The sequence below is a fragment of the Triturus cristatus genome, chromosome 4_1 (genome assembly GCF_964204655.1).
Source record: "Triturus cristatus chromosome 4_1, aTriCri1.1, whole genome shotgun sequence".
Classification (NCBI taxonomy): Eukaryota; Metazoa; Chordata; class Amphibia; order Caudata; family Salamandridae; genus Triturus; species Triturus cristatus.
In genome coordinates this window covers 474,974,265-474,995,580 of record NC_140585.1, presented here as the reverse complement: position 1 = coordinate 474,995,580, position 21,316 = coordinate 474,974,265, and the positions used below count along the sequence as shown (strand labels likewise).

General features: G+C 47.8%; 1 protein-coding gene across 1 annotated transcript in view; it reads right to left on the bottom strand.

Annotated features, from left to right (window-relative positions):
• RERGL (RERG like) overlaps positions 1–14,882 on the bottom strand; it is a 209,798-nt gene extending 194,916 nt beyond the window's left edge. Inside the window, exons 1-2 of the mRNA XM_085652674.1 lie at positions 14,623–14,882; positions 14,011–14,067 (exon numbers count right to left, since the gene is read on the bottom strand). Coding sequence (XP_085508800.1) covers positions 14,011–14,067; positions 14,623–14,674 — 109 coding nt within the window. The 5' untranslated portion in view covers positions 14,675–14,882. The remainder of the gene's footprint in view (positions 1–14,010; positions 14,068–14,622) is intronic.
• Positions 14,883–21,316: the final 6,434 nt, after the last annotated feature.

The window sequence follows — 21,316 nt, the reverse complement described above, 5'->3', positions numbered from 1 at the left end:
TTGCGATCGCAAACGCCGAAATTCGCCGAATTTCGGCGTTTGCCATCGCAATTTTGCTAAGTGGGATGTAGGAAGGCAAATCTGCATGCAAAATAAGGAATCGCAAAATTTGTGATTCCTTATTTTGCAAATGCATTTAAGGAATCCCAAATAGCGATTCCTTAAATGCAATGTAGAAAGCACCCAAGTTGTGCTATTTTGGCTTAAGGAATCGCAAATTACCACCAACTTCAGGTTGATGGTAATTTGCGATTTCTTTCAATAATGCAGTTTTTTGCATTATTCAAAGTGCCATGTGGCACACATACATGCCCTTAGGGCATGTATGTGCGCCACATGTGCACCCATGCTCATTACAGGGGTGCAAAAGGGTGTCATGTTGACACCCTTGCACCCTTGAAATTGCATTCTCAATTTGTGATTCTCTAATTGAGAATCGCAAATTGAGAATGTCTTCCTATTCATTCCTATGGGCCTTTTAGCCCATAGGAATGAATGGCAAGGTATTCCTTATTTGCGATTCTCAATTAGAGAATCGCAAATAAGGAATAGGTGGGATTCGCAAACAAAATTGCTAATCCTACCTACATACAGCCTCATGCATTAAGCCAAAATCCAGTCGGTAAAATACTGATTCGCTAATAGCTCCCGGTATTGAGTTAAAAATACCCAATCCCAATGCATCAACCCAAAAGCAAAAATCGCTATTTAAGGAATCCTTAAATAGCGATTCCTTAAATAGCGATAGCATTTAAGGAATCCCAAATTGAGATTCCTTAATTTAAGGAATCTCAATTTGGGATTCCTTAAATGCAATGCATGAAAGTTAAAAAATTAGCGAATTCGCTAATAGGGGGAGCAAATTACCATGAAGATGAACTGCATGGTAATTTGCTAAAAGTTTGAAAAATGCACTTTTGTGCATTTTTCAAAGTTTCATGTTGCGCACACACATGCCCTTAGAGCATGTGTGTGTGTAACATATGTGCACATATCAATTTCAGGGGTGCAATAGGGTGTCATTTTGACACCCTTGCACCCTTGAAATTGCATGAGCAATTTGCGAGAACCTACTGGTACTCGCTATTTGCTCATGCAATCTCCAATTCATTCCTATGGGCCTGGAGGCCCATAGGAATGATTGGGTTGGCATTCCTTAATTGCTACTCGCAATTTGCTAGTAGCAATTAAGGAAAGTTAAGGAATCGCTATTTGAATAGCGATTCCTACATGCATAGCCTTTTGCTATTCCTTATTAGCGATTCCTTATTTTTCGCTAATAAGGAATCGCAAATGGCATTGTTGATGCATGTGCCCCATAGCGTTTTGCTATTCTCTAATTGCGATTCCCTAAAAATTGCAATTAGAGAATCGCAAAACACAGCCTACCTACATATGGCCCAAAATCATTCCCCCTTCAGACTTAAGATCTAAACTACTAAATATTGCTCATGAGGGCCACCTGGGTCAGACTTTGACACAGCGCAGGCTGAAAGTCAACTTTTGGTGGCCAGGGGTAGACTCACAGGTGTCTTCATGGATAGAGAAGTGTCTAATCTGTAAAGAAGGTGAGAAGAGACTTAAAGTCGCAGTTGGTTCTTCCATGGGTCAATTGACCAATCCCAATATGCCTTGGCACAGCATCTGTCTTGACTTTATTGGGCCCATGGAAGAACTACCCTTATTTCAACGCTTTGCGATTGTTTCCATTGATGTTTTTTCGAAATGTATCACTGTTGCTTTTGTAAAAGACATCACCACTGAGAGTACCATACAATTCTTACATTATTTTTTTCAGGATGAAGGTTATCCCAGCATTTTAATTACTGACAATGGGACACAACTAGTCTCCCATGAGATGTGTTCTTTTCTCTCCAAATCTAGTATTACACATCATTGTACATCCCTATACAATCCACAAGGTAATGGTCTTTGTGAGAGAGTCAACAGGCTTGTCAAAGGCACCGTCAACTAGCTTGTTCTAGAGGTACCTTTGATCAAGATATTGATCAAGACATGGTCAATTCCTATTGCACTACTGTACACGGGTCTGATGAGAAGTCACCTTTTGAACTTATGTGGGGTAGACTCCCTGGTACAAGACTCACTCCTTCGTGGATCAAAACCTTAATCTCCAATAATGGTGAGGTAGTCTCGACTTCTTCCGCCTGTACCAACCTTACCTCTGCTTCGCATATCTCAAAAGGAGACTTTGTTAAAGTTAAACCTGGTAGGATTTCTAAAGGTTTGTCCAAATTCAAAGGACCTTTCTGTGTAAGTGAAGTATTTCCCCATTACATTGTTTTAACCAATGGTGAAAAATTGAATCTTAGGAGAGTGGCTCTTTACCAAAAGAAATCCTCTATCAGTAATGAAGATCTCTCACACGAATCTTCACACTCTCACTCGCACTGTAACAATACCAATAGTGGTTACATGTTGCCCACCACGGCAGACAGCACTTCATCCTCCTCTCCAACTAGCAGAAGTTGTTCCGGTGGAGGTGATGCCTCTGATTACAACAATGTTGGTGATTCTATTACAGAGAGTATTTCTTTACCCTCCAATAACCGAATTGCAAGGAATCATAGACCACCTGTTTATCTTAATGATTATTGTTGTGAATAACTTATTCAAATGTTTATTATTGTCAAGAACTTTAATAATTTTTATTGGTCCTAGTTTGATTGTGTTTTCTTAGTTTAATCCTTTATGTTTTTTCCTCCCAAAGGAAGAAGATATGTTGTAAATGCATTTTACCTTTATTCCTAACACTGTTCTTACCTTCTAGAATACATACCTGTGTTCTAGTTCTATCTTGTGATTCTGGAAATGCCAGAAAGCAGTTGGTCAGCTGGCGTTGAGTTGTTCCTGCTGTCTTCTCCAATTAAACTAATCTGTTAACTCTCGCATCTCGGCCTTGATCTCTTCAACAGGAGCCCACCCCCAGGAGTGTATTCATAAAGGGTGTTAGAAGGCGACCTCAGATGGGCCCGGAGGGGGCCCTGACTGGCCTGAGACCAACCCTCGAAGTATCGTAGCCGGGCACAGGCGGGAGACTCCTCAGGGGAGGAATCTCGTATCTAGGATCGTACACTCGGCACCACACGACAAAGAGACACAACACCGAGAGTTCTTAAGAGCAAATCTTTATCAGATCGGAGTGGTAAGATCTTTATGATCCTCAAGGCAATATATATACAAGTGAAGCACGGGCTCACAAAGTCTTGGAGGGGGGTTAGGAGGTAGCGGGACAGTCTTTGGGGGAATGGATCAAATGCAGGAGCGTATCCGGCGCACAGCTCACAATCCTCGAGCTGGGGGATACGCTTGTCGTCGTGGGGTCCGGCGGGACCAAGGGAGTCTGTGGGCACTGCGAGATACTCAGCAGGCTCGAGTACAAGTTCGGAGGTCTTACGATCTTCAGGGAGCCGCGAGTCACTCAGCAGGGCTCAAGCACAAGTTCGGAGGTCTTACGATCTTCAGGGAGCCGCGAGTCACTCAGCAGGGCTCAAGCACAAGTTCGGAGGTCTTACGATCTTCATGGAGCCGCGAGTCACTCAGCAGGGCTCAAGCACGAGTTCGGAGGTCTTACGATCTTCAGGGAGCCGCGAGTCACTCAGCAGGGCTCAAGCACAAGTTCGGAGGTCTTACGATCTTTCAGGGAGCCGCGAGTCACTCAGCAGGGCTCAGGTGGTTCCAAGGCGAATCTGCCGGACAGTCCCAGAGCACCCCTTGTTATAGGGCGACTCCTCTTTGATGTCCGGAGTCTGTGCAGGCAGGGGTCTTGTCACCTGGGGGTCGCTTGTTGGGGGTTTCCTGCCATTGTCCTTTGATCCTTTCAGGGCCGGGTCAGGAGGAGCCCCAGACACCCAGCAGGCGTGGAGCCAGCCCTCAGGGAGGCCGGCAGGTCGATCGAAACCCACCGTCCCAGGGAAGCGCAGAGGTGTGATGGAAACTGCTCCTCCCTCTCTCATCCCAAGGGGGGCGCGATGTCCTCCAGCCGGAGTGGCGCCTGTAGGCTAGGGTCGCGCTGGGGCCGGGTGGCCATCTTGGTGCATGCAGTGGGCACGCGGGCCCGGGGTGGCCGAAGGAGGAAGGCCTATGGACGGGGGAAGTCCGGGTCGGGTGCGTGTGTTCTGGTGGGAAGGACCGGCTAGGCCAGGGGCTCGGGGCTGGTGTGAGGTGCAGGGGTCAGGTCTGACTATGTTACGAGGGCCGGGTCCAACACGCGTCCCCCCCAGCTGAAAGCCGGAGAGAACTACCCATCTTCTTGGGGGTTCTCTTCGCTGAGGCGGAAGAATCGGGAGAGGCCATCGGCGTTGGCGTGGTCCGTACCAGGGCGATGTTCCACGGTGAAATCCATCCCCTGGAGGGAGATTGACCACCGCAGAAGCTTGGGGTTTTCTCCTCGCATCTGCATGAGCCATCGCAAGGGGCGATGGTCGGTCTGGACCCTGAAATGGGTGCCGAACAGGTAAGGGCGTAGCTTCTTGAGGGCCCAGACTACTGCGAACGCCTCGCGCTCGATGGTACTCCATCTCTGTTCCCGGGGCAACAGCCTTCGGCTGAGGAAGGCCACGGGCTGGTCCAGACCCTGGTCATTTACTTGGGAGAGGACGGCCCCGATGCCATGCTCGGAGGCATCAGTTTGTACCACAAACTCTTTGGAGTAGTCGGGGGCCTGGAGGACGGGGGCCGTACACATGGCCGTTTTCAGGGCATTGAACGCCTCTTGGCAGGCAGGGGACCACTGTATCTTCTTGGGCTGCTTCTTGGACGTGAGTCCCGTGAGGGGACCGACCAGGCTGCCGTAATTCCGGATGAATCTCCGATAGTAGCCCGTGAGGCCCAGAAAGGCTCTGACCTCTGTTTGGGTGGTGGGGGGCTCCCAGGCTAGGATGGCGTCGATTTTGGGCTGTAGAGGGGAGACCTGCCCGCTTCCGACATGGTGCCCCAGGTAGGTTACCGAACCTTGCCCAATCTGGCATTTGCTGGCTTTTACGGTGAGGCCCGCCTGGCGTAGGGCAGTTAGCACCCTCCGGAGGTGTTGGAGGTGCTCACTCCATTCGGAACTAAAAACTGCGATGTCGTCGAGATATGCAGCGCTGAATTTTTCCAGCCCGGTCAGGACTCTATTTACCAGTCGCTGGAAGGTGGCCGGGGCATTTTTCATCCCGAAGGGCATTACGCGAAAGCGATAGTGCCCATCCGGGGTGGAGAAGGCGGACCGCTCCTTGGCTCCCTCTGTGAGCGCAATTTGCCAGTAGCCGCAGGTGAGATCGAAGGTGCTGAGGAACCGTGCAGCTCCGAGCCGCTCAATGAGCTCGTCGGCTCGGGGAATGGGGTGGGCATCGGCTCGGGTGACCTCATTGAGTCCCCGGTAGTCCACGCAAAAGCGGAGTTCCGGGGCGACCCCGGGGGCGGCTGCTTTTGGGACCAGGACCACGGGGCTGGCCCAGGGGCTGTCTGAGGGTTCGATCACGCCTAGGGTCAACATTTTCGAGACTTCGGCTTGGATACAGGACCGGACCCGATCGGGGACTCGGTAGGCTCGGTGTCTCACTGGTGGGCTGTCTCCGGTATCCACGTCATGGACACACCAGTCGGTGACCTTGGGGACCAGGGAGAAAAGGTCCGGAAACTGCCCTAGGAGCTGGCGGCAATCCTCACGTTGCTGGGGCGTGAGAGACGGGGAGAGGTTCACTCCTTCTACGGAGCCGTCCCTCTCCTTGGTGCATAGAAGATCCGGGAGAGGATCCGACTCTTCTTCGGACCCGTCGTCAGTGGCCAGTAGGAGGCTCAGCTCTGTCCGCACAAAGTGGGGCTTGAGGCGGTTCACGTGGAGGACCTGGAGGGGGTCCCGGGGTGACTGGACGTCTACCAAGTACGTGACCGGGCTCTTTCGCTCAACTACTTTGAAGGGCCTGGTCCATTTATCCTGGAGCGCGCAGGGTTTCACGGGGGCCATGACCCACACCAGCTGGCCCGGCTGAAACTCTACTAGTGCGGCGTTCTGGTCGTACCAGCGCTTCATCTCCTCCTGACTCGCCTCCAGATTGGCCTCTGCCAACTCCCGGAACGTCCTAGTCTGATTGCGGAGGGTCAGGACGTAACGGAACACATCTCGGGGGGTGCCTCGGGGCGCCGCCTCCCACTCTTCTTTGACCAGGCTGAGGGGCCCCCTGACGGGGTGCCCGTAGAGTAACTTGAAGGGGCTGAAACCCAAGGATTTCTGGGGAACTTCTCGGTATGCGAATAGGAGGCAGGGGAGCAGGAGGTCCCACTTACGCCGGAGGGGCTCTTCCAGGCCCGCGATCATCCCCTTCAGAGTCCGGTTAAACCGCTCTACCAGGCCGTTTCCTTGGGGGTGGTACGGGGTGATGAACTTGTAGGACACCCCGCACTGTTGCCCTGAGGACCTCATGTATCGGGAGATAAAGTTGGTCCCGCGATCGCTCACGACCTCGCGGGGAAAACCCATGCGGGAGAAGATCCCCATCAGCGCCCGGCCCACCACGGGGGCCGTGACGGTGCGCAGGGGAATGGCCTCAGGGTAACGAGTGGCATGGTCCACCAGGACGAGGATGAACCGGTGCCCCTGGGAAGTTGGGGGGTCCAGAGGTCCCACAATGTCGATCCCGACCCGCTCAAAAGGGGTACTGACGACAGGGAAGGGCTGGAGGGGAGCCTTGCGCTTCCCTCCACTCTTCCCACTGGCCTGGCACGTGGGACAGGACTTGCAGTGGGCTTCTACATCTGCTTTCATTCTAGGCCAGTAGAAGTGAGTCACGAGGCGACTGTATGTTTTGTCCTGACCCAAGTGGCCTGCGAGGGGGACGTCGTGGGCCAAGCCCAGGAGGAGGTTTCGGAAGCGTAGTGGTACCACCAGCACCCGGCCGGACCCTAGCTCCACCGACTTCTGTTCGCTGTACAGAAGGTCATTCTCCCAATAGACCCGGTGCGTCCCCGTCTGGTCGCCTGCGGCCTGGGCCTCTGCCTGTTGCCGGGGCCCGACCAGGGAGGGACAGGTAGCCTGCTCTCGGCAGAACTCCTCTCGGGAGGGGCCCCCTTCATGGCGCCACTGTGCTAATTCGGGCAGATCGCCTAACTCGGTGTCTGAGGTGGAGTCGGAAGCCGGCGGGTCGTTACTGGCGAGCGACTCTTCCGGTGGGGGGATGTGGGGGCCCTCGGCTGGGACCATCCCATCTTCAGGGGTCGGGGCGTCGTTGACGTCCCTCAGGGGGTCAGTCGAACCGTCATGGATCGAGTGGTGGCGCACACCCACTCAGGGAGGCCCATCATCCCTAGGTGGGTCTTGCGCTCAACTTTCCCCCAGGGGGAACTTTCCAGGTCGTTCCCCAGGAGACAGTCGACGGGCTGGGATGTTCTCACTGCGACCTTCAGTTTACCGACCACCCCTCCCCACTCGAAGGGCACCAGGGCTACCTTACATAGGCTTTCTGTGTTGTCGGCTGAAATGACAGGGCAAAATACGTTGGGGAGGACCTGGTCCTCGTGGACTAAATGGCTGAGGACACCAGTGATGCTGGCCCCGGTGTCGCGGAGGGCTTCCACTTGGTGGCCATTGATCGTGACGAGCTGGCCATATTTCTTTGTGTTAGAGGGCAGGAGGCTCCCAGGGACCATCTCCCTATCCCCTAAGGACACTAGGGCCATAGCGGCTGGTTCCCACTCCTCGGCCTCCTCAACCTCCTCCCCCAGGGCTACATTGGCCATCTGTCTAGCGGGGGGTGCTGCCTGGCTGGTGCGTGGGGCCATGGGCATTCAGGGTCGTTGGGGTAATGCCCGGGCTTCTGGCAACGGAAACAAGTGATGGTTACCCGGTGCCCCCGTCTCAGGGGGGGGGCGGATACAGCTGGTGGGGGTGCCGGGAAAGGCGTAGGTTGGGACTTCGGGGGACTAGTCTGGGGCTCTCTCTGCCCCCCCTGGTTTCCCCCCCCCTCTCTGGCGGGGTGGTCCCTGACTGGCTCGGGGGTACTCTCCTACAGGGCCCCGGGAGACCCGGGTGTTGGTCCAGCGATCCGCCTCGACAGCCAGCTTTCTCGGGTCCGTGAGCTTGCTGTCGAGCAGATGCTGGCGTAGTTCCACAAAGCAGTTCGCAGCCAGGTGTTCCCATAACATAAGGTCGGTTAGTTCTTCCAGGGTGGTTACCTTGCTGCCCTTGATCCACCCATCGAAGGCACGGCTGAAGAAATTCACATATTCCACCCAAGTGGTACCCGGGATCTTCCTGCAGTCCCGGAACCGCTGGCGGTACATCTCCGGGGTGAGGCCGTACCTTGTGAGGAGGGCCGCTTTCATGTGTTCATAGGAGGTCTGCATGGAGGTGGGTAGGTCGAGCAGGGTGTCTCTCCCTTCGCTCAGGAACCGTCCCCATAGCCCAGCCCCCCAATCCTTCTGCGGGACCCGATGGGAGGTCATGGCGACCTCGTAGGCCCGAAACCACTGCTGAATGTCATCATTCTTGTAATATTCCTTGACCACATCGTTGGGGATGTGGACCTTCTGTTCCGTCGGGGCGGCCGCCTCCCGGTTCCCTGGGGGCCGCGCTTCTTCGCTTCTTGCTTTCAGTTCTATCTCCTTCAAGCTGCGTTCATGTTCTAGTTGAAGTCTCCTTCCCTCGTGTTCTCGTTGGAGTTTCTTCTCCTCCAGTTCTCCTTGCACTCGCAACTGTTCTACTGCTAGCTTTTTCTCGGCTAATTTCAATTCACCCTCAATTTTGAGTTTAGCTAATTCGAGCTTGTGATGGCGACTTTTTTCTCTGTCTGCGAGTTCCTCCGGGGATAGGCCCCCGTCTGGTACGAAGCCTCGCACCTGGTTGCTGCTGCGTTCTCCTTGGGAGGGTCCTGCTTCGTCGTGGGGCTCCACCGCTCCTTCTGGGCGGGAGGCTCCAGAATCCACCCAAGCTTTCAGTGCCTTTTGCATATCTTCTTTGGTGTTGAGACCAGTGGTAGCGATTCTGAGTTCCTTACAGAATTGCTTTAGTTCTCTGTGAGTGTACTCTTCCAGCTGTTCCACCTGGAACACGGTGCTGGCGTCGTCTTCTACGAGAACCACGGCGCTTCCTTCTGCCATCTTTGTCGGTAGTGCGTCAGCCGTTTACGGTACGATCTCTAGATTATGGGCCCGAATCCCACCGCTGCCACCAATGTTAGAAGGCGACCTCAGAGGGGCCCGGAGGGGGCCCTGACTGGCCTGAGACCAACCCTCGAAGTATCGTAGCCGGGCACTGGTGGGAGACTCCTCAGGGGAGGAATCTCGTATCTAGGATCGTACACTCGGCACCACACGACAAAGAGACACAACACCGAGAGTTCTTAAGAGCAAATATTTATCAGATCGGAGTGGTAAGATCTTTATGATCCGCAAGGCAATATATATACAAGTGGAGCACGGGCTCACAAAGTCTTGGAGGGGGGTTAGGAGGTAGCGGGACAGTCTTTGGGGGGAATGGATCAAATGCAGGAGCGTATCCGGCGCACAGCTCACAATCCTCGAGCTGGGGGATACGCTTGTCGTCGTGGGGTCCGGCGGGACCAAGGGAGTCTGTGGGCACTGCGAGATACTCAGCAGGCTCGAGTACAAGTTCGGAGGTCTTACGATCTTCAGGGAGCCGCGAGTCACTCAGCAGGGCTCAAGCACAAGTTCGGAGGTCTTACGATCTTCAGGGAGCCGCGAGTCACTCAGCAGGGCTCAAGCACGAGTTCGGAGGTCTTACGATCTTCAGGGAGCCGCGAGTCACTCAGCAGGGCTCAAGCACAAGTTCGGAGGTCTTACGATCTTTCAGGGAGCCGCGAGTCACTCAGCAGGGCTCAAGTGGTTCCAAGGCGAATCTGCCGGACAGTCCCAGAGCACCCCTTGTTATAGGGCGACTCCTCTTTGATGTCCGGAGTCTGTGCAGGCAGGGGTCTTGTCACCTGGGGGTCGCTTGTTGGGGGTTTCCTGCCATTGTCCTTTGATCCTTTCAGGGCCGGGTCGGGAGGAGCCCCAGACACCCAGCAGGCGTGGAGCCAGCCCTCAGGGAGGCCGGCAGGTCGATCGAAACCCACCGTCCCAGGGAAGCGCAGAGGTGTGATGGAAACTGCTCCTCCCTCTCTCATCCCAAGGGGGGGCGCGATGTCCTCCAGCCGGAGTGGCGCCTGTAGGCTAGGGTCGCGCTGGGGCCGGGCGGCCATCTTGGTGCATGCAGTGGGCACGCGGGCCCGGGGTGGCCGAAGGAGGAAGGCCTATAGACGGGGGAAGTCCGGGTCGGGTGCGTGTGTTCTGGTGGGAAGGACCGGCTAGGCCAGGGGCTCGGGGCTGGTGTGAGGTGCAGGGGTCAGGTCTGACTATGTTACGAGGGCCGGGTCCAACAAAGGGTAGGAGGGCTGCGTGGCCACCCCCGGGGCTGCTATCATCAAGAAGAGGTAGGTGGCCGCGCAGCCCCCTCCGTGATCCATTAAAGGCCCCAGGGCGAAAATGTGCTTGTTAGGGCAAAATGGGCAGAGCAGCTTTCATCCATCAGCCTCCATTGTCCCCAGGGGGCTCACCATGAAGCCAAAACATTTTTATATGGGGAGGGGACATGCAGCCCCCTCCCCGGGCCTCTAAAGGCCCCAGGGCTGAAATTTTACAAAACGAGGAGGGGCCCACGGAGGCCCCCTTCCCGATTCTCAAAACGCCCCATGGAGCCCACCCTGGGCCATTGAAGGCCCTTTATCTGTGCGCAGCATGGGGCTGTATATACGTATGGTAATTAAATATCACTTTCAGGTAAAAAAAACTTCACAATTCACTGAAAAAAACGTTAAAGTAACATTATAGTTATGTGAATTTGTCAGTAACAACATTAACGTTTTGAAATATAATAAAACACCCAGAAATTCACCAGTTATAGTAAGCAGACCTAACTATACCTTACGGCCCTGCTATGCACTGCTTATGACCTCACATATGAAATCACTCATGACATGTTCTATTACATTACTGATGACATCTCAAATGACATCATTGATGACATCACTGATTACATCATCATCATTTTCATCTCTGTCTCCTTTGCTTGGCTAGTCTGTAGAATGTGCTGGCAGGCCACAGGTCAGCCACTGTTGGAATAGAACATGCTTTAAAAATACCCAGTAAGGGAAATCATTGTCATAGCGAGGTAGACACAGCACAGCACCAACACGAGGTGGGCTGTGTTAGTGCACATGTTTGTGACTGAGCAGATAAACATCAATGGAAATAAGTTTCAGTGTGCAGAAATGAGTGATGACACCAAGTATCAGCAAACATAACTTTAGTAAAATCAGAAGGTCTTTGTTAACACAGACCTAAAAAGTTGATTAGTCAGGTATTGGCTGCAAGGTTCAAGAAAGAAAGAAAGAAAGAAAGAGTGAGAGTGAGAAGGAAAGAGAATGAAAGAACAAGAGAAGGAAATAGGGAATGAAAGACAGCAAGGATTAAAGAAGGTGAAAGAAAATTAATGATAAAAGAAAGAAAGAGAGAAAGAACAAGAGATGGAAAGAGGAGGACAGACGGATAGAAAGTAGGAAAGAAAGAAACATAGAAAGAAAGAAACATAGAAAGAAAGAAAGAAAGAAAGAAAGAAAGAAAGAAAGAAAGAAAGAAAGAAAGAAAGAAAGAAAGAAAAATGGAAGAAAAATTAAAGAAGGCAGGAAAGAAAGAAAGAAAAAAAGATAACTTAATACAGAACAGTTTAAAATGGACACATCTTTTCTGGCAGCAGTCAGAACATCAAAACACTCCAAAAGTAATTTACCACAGCATTGGCAGGGATCTGATCAGGCTCTCAACACAAAGGGAACGCTAAAGTAATAATTATGAAGTAAAAACAAAAACACTGGCACTGACAGGAACTAGCTTGTGTGTGGATGTGCTCCTTGTGGGAGAGCAAATTAGAGTCACTTAAATTGATGTTAACCAGTGGCTTAAGCAGGTTGATCCACTGCCCCATGCTATATGCTGTAGTGGGTGGAATGAAAATGTGAATGACTAAATAACAGACCAATAGATGAAGAGAGGTGGCTCAAATCCCCTGTATGTTACTGTATTATACATAAATCTTGGCTAAAACCAGATCTAAAAAAGGCAAGATGACATAACTTCTTGCCTATAGTAACTTAGCAGGAGAGAGTAGAGACAACATTTGATCATGAGATGAACATTCTGATGCCAGAGTGTATCTGTAATGAAAAAATAAAAATACAGAAATGTGTAGACATTTAGCAGTAGTCTCTTTATCTTTAATATTGTGCTGCAGGTTTTCTATGAACGTTAACCAGGTTATTGGCTTCTTGTATAGACCTTTTCGAATCCAATTTCCAAAAAGAGAAAGTTGCAAAGGTAACATTAATGCATGAAACTTTTTTTTTCTAATGATGTTGACGAAAGCTGATCATGAGGAACAGATTTCCCCTTTTTGGCTTTTCCTTCTTTCTCCAAAGACTTCTTATGCAATGCCTTAGAGGCGGTTGCCTCAATCATCCCCTGCACCTGGATGGCTGACCAGAGCACCGAACTACTTGGAGAGATGGACCTGGATCTCTTCCAGGCTGAATCTTATCCTCCTCAGAAGAGGCAGAAGAGATATGCTCCTCTTTTCATGCTTTTACTCTTGTTGCTCTCACAAATGCCACAGCACCCACCCACAGTGAATAAGAGGTAAAATATATATAGAGAAAAAAGGCTGGAAAATAAAACAATAATGAAGAAAAGCTCCAAAGCCCCCTTTTCAAACAGATATTTAGTGTGGCAGGACACTCAGCGCCCACCCCTAATTAGCTTATGTGCCCAATCTGAGAATGGACCAAAATCCTAAATAGGCCCCTTTCTGAATGTTAAAGCTGCCACTGACTTTCTTTCCACTGTTTTTTTCTGAAGGGGAAATAATTTGAGTGCTCTGCCACTCCAAATAAAACAATGCTCCTCCAAGTCAGCTGATCCAATGTGTAACACATGTCAAAGCTGGACCTCAGGCCCTCCGGAGCATCCCTGGCCTAACCCACACCTGCCCGGGACCGCTGTTTCTGATGCCGCCTCCCTGTCACAGCGTGAGCAACCTGAGACGCCATCCCTTCTTTAAAAGACTTACCGCTGTCACCGTGCGACTGATGTGCATGACTGTGAGACACAACTAAAAGAAGCGGTGGTAAGCGGGAAGGAGGTTATATTAAAAGATTGTGAGCTAACTGGTGCTGTCTGGGAGGCTTGGCTGCCTCATACACTAAAGAATTCATGCGAGAGGACGAAGGGGTGCTCTCTTTAATTAGTCGCCCTTTCACACTCCTGTGTTTCCATTTGCCTGACACATTATAATAATATTATGTACATATGACGCTCTGAGAGGAAGCCATCAATCAGTCAGTTTTGAAAAGTTCCAAGAAGTCTGCTAAAAGGCACAAGTAGATTGTTTATAGTTCTCAGTTTTTTTTCCAAAGGGGTCTTTAGACACAAAAAGGGATAACGGAGATGCCCCTTTACTTCTAGGTGAACCACTTTATTCCAAAAATTCATATCACTTGTTCGAATAGCCGAAAGAGAATGAATCGATGGTGTTCGCATCACAGTGCACGCCTGGCACTACTGGAATCGTGCTGTGAACCAACACTTGTTTACTGCAAGGTCAAAGATTCGGTCCCTCTTGAGTTAGAAAACGTTGTTTTTCTGTACTTGGTCGAGAAGACCTGAGCCCTGATCCCAGTTGAGTCAATGCTTACTTATCCCTCGTTTCTCCCACACTGCGCGCCAATTTTTGAGACCTCGGTCTGCCAGAAGGGAACATTCCATAAATTCTACCACATGTCTTGTGGCAGGCCGTTCCGGTCCGTTTCTAATTGTAATGCTTATAGTAAGTAAATACAAAAGAACAATGCAAATTAATCTAAGATTGGCTATTAGGTACTGCTTTCTTCATATCTTTGTTGTTCTATTTGTGTTGTAAATATATCTAACATACACGCTTTTTATTGTGCGGTGAAAGCTTACCAGAATTGGACGCGTACTCTCCGATGAAGCGCCGAGTGAGGAAACGGACTGTCAGGGCTGAGGAAGCAACCACAAACAATTAACATTTCCAGACGGGGTCTCTAATGCGGCTCATTAAGGTGCAGAGCACATCACTTCACGCGCCACAGAAACAACGAAAAATATCGTTCACGTGTTACTACGAAAATCCCTCTACAGTAATTCCTCCTTCCACTTAAAGCTCTTCTCACGGCTCACTCACAACTAGACAAATATTAAAATGTGATTTATCTGAAAAGAATGTCTTGTTTGATGATCCCCTCAATAACATGGTGTTTGGGCGTTAGAGGGCAGGCGCTGATTTCTGCAATACCTATATTGTACAACATTCAGCTCAAGGCGACTTTTTAAACACGTTCTCATGATCTCGGCCAATTGCCTACTTTAAGGACTGATAAATGTTGAATTTTTGCAGAAAAGGTTATTAGCTCAACATTGCTATGTTGGCAGTTTTGTAGATCGTTCTATCACTTTTATCATGCCATATATAATATAACATTAATAACATTGTATTAAAAAAGGAAATTAAAAAAAATATATACAATCGTCTTTTTCAGAGTAAAAAAAAAGTACCTGATTTCCCAGCTCTTTCACTGCCCAGCACAGCAAGCTTGATGTCATTCATGTTGTTTTTCTTTTCGATTTATAGTCCGCTTTTTACGACATGTTCGGTTGCATTTCGCCCTCTTCCTCTCTTTGCCTTTGTCTCACGCTCTTTTTTCAAGTGTCTGTGAGCGGAAACCTTGAGTACTCAAATCCCCGGGAAGTCGAGCAAACATCCACAGGTGGTCACGCGGTGCCTGTGCTCGAGTTCTGAGTTACGGCATTTTAGCAGCGCTCCTGAGCCTTAGATGTATTTATAGCTTCCAGGCAGATGACATCAGTTTGACGTAGCCACTGATCTCTTCTCTAAGCAACTCAGCATAATATTGCTTGCTGTTTCTGCAGCAGTTAGCTAGAAGGTAGAACAGATGCATCCATTCCTGAAACAAACAGGCTGTGCGCCAAATACAATACGAATTTGAGGCATAAGGCTGTCTATGCGTGCACACTCCTCCGCAACTTCTGATTGCTCACTCCATATCGGATAGACCGACACCATTCCTTTGCTTGTAACTCTGCTTCCTTTTCAAGTCAGGTAGCCGTAATGATGCTTAACGGTTCACCGTTGAAGATAGAGGTTTTGTTGTAAACCAAATGTATGCAATGCAATTTACTCCCAAGTCAGGGGTGAGCCGAAATAAAACAAAGAAAAATGGAGGGAGGTGAGTAACTGCAGTCAATGCGCACATGTAATCGTAAAAAAGAACTTTGGCAAAACTTGAAATAATTTTCTTTAAAAAAAATGTTTAAAAAACGTTCACAATTAATCACACAGGAAATAGGTACAAAGTGCATGTTAGATATTTCTGGAAGTAGCACCTTTACATAAACGAACAAGCAATTCTAGTGCAAAGATCATTTGGTCAAACGCACTTTCATAACAGACAAAAGAAATATAGACCAATCAGACAATATTTAGCCCAACCAGAACGATAGAATAAACAACACAGATTGTACCCACACTCATTAAAGCAGTACAACCTATCACAGGCAATCACCTTCAATAAAGTCCAATACCACTGTGGGAGATGTAGTTATCAAAAATGCATGCTTTCTCATCTAATTATTCATTCTTTATTAAAGACCTTACTCTGATTGTTGGAAAGTGAGTTATTAGTACTGGTACATAGGCATCTAACACTGGCAATATGTCCACTAACACTGTCTAGGGCTCAGTACAGGTCTCAATATATTATTCCCATGCTCAACCCTGGGTAGCTTGGCTGCTAGCAGGCGGGCTTAACTTAGGAGACAGGTGTGTAAAGCATTTAAAAACACCAATTAAGTAAATAATGAAGACAAAGCAAACAATAAAAATCCCACACCAGTTTATAAAAATCGGAAATATTTGTATCTTTACAATTACACCACAATGACAAAAATCCAATGTAGGGTACCAGAGATATGAATTTTTAAAAATTAAATACTCTAGCGCATAGAAACCCATAGTGCCACTCTGGGACATCTGGATGCGCTTGCCCTGGACAAAGACAATGCACTGCTGATGACGTCCCATATTACATCACTCATGACATGGTCAGTGACATCACTGATGACATCACAGATGGCATCTCAAATGACATCACTGATGACATCATCCAGTGACTGTGTGTTTCTGTGAAGTTTAAATATGTTTAATATATATAGGGAAAGGCGTATTGAAGAATGAGTGGGTGTATATGTTTCTGAATGGAGGATTTAGTAGGTGCGTGACTGACTCTATAAGTGAGTGATTAAATGTATCTTACTGAATGCATGGGTTAGTGACTAAACTGTGTGAATGTCTGTATCCGTCTGTCTGTTGGTGTGTAAGCAGCTGCATGGGTTTGCGAATAGCTACATGAGTGTCTATATGGGTTATTGATTTGTTGTCTGAGTATCTGTATGGGTGCCTGAGTGTTTGTGTGGGTTGGGTGTCTGTGACTCTGTGCATAGATGTGTGAGTGGGTGATTCACTGGGTGCAAGTTTTCAAGTGTGCATCTGTGATGGACTGTATGGGTGGGTGTGTGATTGTGAGAGTAGCTGCATGGATGAGTGTGTGCTTGTATCATTGATTGTATAAGAGCGTACGAATGTGCTAGTATTTGTATGAGTAATTGAGCTGGTGTGTGTATTACTGTATAGGTGAGTAAATGGCAGTGTGATTAATTATTTGCATGACTGACTAGGTGTGTGAGTACCTCTATGGATGAGTGGCGGTGTGTGAGTGTCTATATAGGTGTATAAGTGCATATGATAGTCCTGTACTGAGTGGCCATAAGTATGAGTGACTGTACAGGTGAGTGAGTGGATGTGTGTGTAAACCTAAGAATCAGTAAGTGGGTATGTAGTTATTGGTGTTGGAGTGTTTATGGTTTTGAGAAGGCATTCTGTAATTTAGAGTGGGTGTATGAAAGGTTATATTAGGTTGTGAGAAGATGCATCAAGTTATCACATGGATGATGTCATCAATGATGTCATGAGTGATGTCATTTGAGATGTGATCAGTGATGTCATCAGTGATGACAGTGACCATGTCATGAGTGATGTAATATGTGATATAATCAGCAGGGCATTGCGGGGGCGCGAGTTATAGTTAGCTGAACTAACTATAACGGGGGAATTCCACTGGTTTTGTACGAGTGAAATGTCCAACTAATTATAACTTTCCCTAAAACCTATGGTTTATTCAGTGAATTTATAAGGTTTTTTAAATGCTAATTTCTAACTATAACGTGCCTGAAACCTATGGTTTTTACAGTGAATTTCAAAGTTTCTTTAAATGCTATTTTCTAACTATAACGTGCCTGAAACCTATGGTTTTTTAAAGTGAATTTTAAAGGTTTTTTAAATGCTAGTTTCTAACTATGCCTCCAGAGGTAGGACATTTGAATAAAGAAGAAAAAACGCACAGAAAGAAGCAAAAGAAATGCAGAAAGAAGCAACAGAAGTCCACAAAGATGAAGAAAAGTGCAGGAAGAAGCAAGACATGTGCAGAAAGAACCAACAGAGGAGCAGAAAGAGGCATTGCTGCAAAATCATCCTGTGCCCACAACTTTTTCAGACGGGTACTGGTGGTAACTGACTCTGACTAACCAGGCCTAGAGCCAGTGCTATGCTAAAAGACACTTAGAATACAGTAAAAACACCTACATACACTAGGGAACACTGTGCGTTGGGGTACCCCTGTGATTAGCATGACCTCCTCTGTAAGACCCTAGTACATAATAGGGCAGGGGATTAAAACTACCTCTTAAAACGCGCCACAGGGCGTGTTTGCACACGTCACCTCAGGCCCCGTCCCCTCCCTTCCCCACTGTGTAAACACGCCCTGTGGCCGTTTTAAGTCGGGAGATTAAGTCCCCTTGATTCCTGACGGTCCCTGGGGTCCAACTAGCCCACCAGGTACCTCCAGTAAGCGCCAAAGGACTGCATTGCAGAGAGGTGGTCCAGGCCATGCCCCTTTTTACAACTCTCTGCAATGCAGCTCTGTCGGCCGAATATGTGCTGGGTGCGCGGATCCAGCTGCGAAAATGAAAAAAAAGAAGCGCGGACTCCAGTGCTTCGTTATTAATTAGCCCCCGGGTAGGCCAAGTCCCAGGGGCATGTATAAATAGTAATTGCTTAGGCCCAGGGGGACCCCTGCAGCCCCGGGTACCGCCACCCCCGGGGCTTCTTTTTTGTTGAAAAAAAAAAAAAACTGTGTGGGGGCTCAATGCCCCCACACGCCCTGGGGACCGCCACCTCCCCGGGGCACTAAGATGTAAATATGGGGGTCCTTTAAGAACCCCTGAGCCCCGGGGACCACCACCTCCCCGGGGCTTTGTACAGATTTGGAGGGGGCCGCGTCGCCCCCTCCTGGAGCCTGTGGTGGCCCTGGGGACCACCACCCCACAGGGCCGGCTCCTGCAGTGTCCTGGGGTGCCCACCCCTGGGAAACTGTTGTTTGCAATGACAGGTCAGTAGCCGTGTCATTGCAAACTGCTTTGCTTCATTGAAGCGAGAGCAGGGAAACCTGTTCTCGCTTTAATGAAGCAAAGCAGATTGATATTCCTCATGGGGAGCTGCATGTTAGCAGCTCCCCCATGTGGAAAAGCAATGCTGGCTCCCGTAGGACGTGGGGAGCTGGTGGGACCGTGGGGGCATTGGGGCTCCCCCCACAGTCCCCAACGTATCATATGGGCCTCGGGGGATGGGGTCCCCAGGGCGAATAGAAATTAATAGTAGGAGCCGTTTTTTTTTACGGGTAAATAAGGAGTCCCGTACCTAGCGTGGTGCCCTAGTAAGCGCGTGAGGGGTACGCGACTCCTAGCACAAAAAGCTATGCCGGCTCCCGAAGGTCGCGAGGAGCCGGCGGGACCGTGGGGGTATTGGGGCTCCCCCCACGGTATTATATGGGCCTCAGGGGATGGGGTCCCCGGGGCAAATAGAAATTGATAGTAGGAGCTGTTTTTTTTACTGGCAAATAAGGAGTCGCTTACCTAGCGCGGCGCTCAGCGCAGCCCCCTAGTGCGCACGCGAGGGGTACGCGACTCCAATTCATGCTGGGTGCGCAACTCCAAGCAAAAATATTATAAAATTTGTTTTAATAAAAACCTAGGTTATATGTTAGGATATTGGGTGGCTCCAAAAAGAGCCCTTGTGTTTATTGGGAGATTTTTGTAGCTACATGTAAGTGCCAATGCAGAGTCTTAAGTTGTTGAGAAAGACTCTGTTTCCCTTATCTGTGAAATGTACACCATCAGTCCTAGAGATGCCATCCATATTAAAACACAGATTGTTGTTATATATGGACCCCATACTATGGTCTCTGAGATAAGCAGAAACAGCTTTATTGACATTTTTTCTAGCTTTCTCAATCTGTGTACAAAATTGATTGGACCTGTTCCATTTCTGTCTTTGGCATATGTTAGAGTACACACAGGTAGTTTGGGGGAAAAGCAACATCAATTCTGCAAAGGTGTCCTTCATTAGCATTTCCAGAGCTAACCCAGTCAATGTGCCTAGGTCATTGCCACCGCAGTGCACATTCATGAGGTCAGGTGGTTGGAGATGCAAAAAGGATTTAACCAATGGCATCAATTGGTGCCACTTTAGTCCTCTCTGTCCAATCCATTTAATGTCTACATTTTGAAAAGCTAGGTCTTTGTCAATACCTCTGCTTTCAGCATACCTTTTGCACCAGAAAATATAGCTGTGTCCAATAAGCCACACAGAAAGCATCTTGAAGGGATTTCTGTAGGTAATCAGAAGATGTCTGTAGCTGAGGTAGACAGGTGGAAGAATGAAATCTATCTAAAATGGTTGACAAGATGCTGTTTTTAAGAAAGAAGAGATTTGATTTGCTGTTTAAGAACACTCTACATTCAAATATAGGGTGCATTTTACTTTGTTTATAAAACATGTTTCTTATTGGTTATTAACATATGCTGGAACGGTACAGCGGAAAGGATAAGGTCAAGCATTGCAAAGCCAACCACACCTGCTCTTGTCATTTGCAACATTGTGTGGTGAACTTGTGACCTGGCTGCTTAGTTGAATGTTGCATGACCTGTTTCTATGGAAACTGACATTAAGGACAAGGGGTGAAGATGTCAGTTGAAAAGAATTATTCTCTATGACCAATGGAAATTCATTTTTCAATTTGAAAAACACTGGGAAGCAATGCCATTTGTTGTTCAAGTCTCTGTGTATTGAAAAATAGAGGGAACCTTTGCCAATACTGGTTCACCCTTGCAGAGTGTGTTCATCTACATTCTCTGTGTGAAAAAGAAAATCCTGACTGAGTGTGTGAGATTTTTAATTCAACAGATTTATTTAAAAGGTGAGTTACATATTTTTTAGGTTAATTTAAAAAATATTTTACATTTTTATGAAACTGTGTTGTTTGAAATATATTATAAAATGCAGAGATGTATATTGGGATTATTTTTTATTGTACTTGAAGTTTGCTTAAAAAACAATATGTACAGTAAAATATATATTTAAGTGTGTTGGGAGATATAATTGAATGAAGGCTCTTATTTACTAATAATTGGTTAAATATGTACTAAGAAGGTGTAATTTCTAAAATATTCATATAAGGTGTAGTTTATTAGGCATGATTATTTCTTCTGTGTAAAAAGGAATAGTTTAAAAATATTGCATTATTATAGATAGTGTGGTAAAATGAGGTACAATTGTGCTGTTTGCAAAATGATTATATAAACTGTTAATAATTATGAATCTGTTAGTAGTTGGTACAGTTTGTGCAGTTTAAGAAGTCCTTATAAAAAGTGTTCTTTATTACTCTTCTTCATTAAGTATGTTGAGAGGTACAGTTTGATTAAGTTGCATATTTCTAGATTTAAAGGACAATATGTAGCTGCAAAGAAAGTCAGTACATTTTATTCTTTCTGGTATGTAGTAGTTAGTATGTCATGAGTCAGGAATTTGTTTACATTATATTTATATTTGTATAAATTAATGAGAGGTATCTGTTACATTAGAGGATTGCACACATGGTGAAAATGTGATTTTATAAGTGTATGACAAGTGATTTTGTGGTTCTATAATGTCTAATTTTGTAGTTAGTAGAAAAGTAAATGTGCACAATCTATGCGGCACCTTTACCTCCAGCACACTACTGATTCACTCCTGTAAAAATCCATACAGTAGCCATGCAGATAAGCAATCACACTGTCA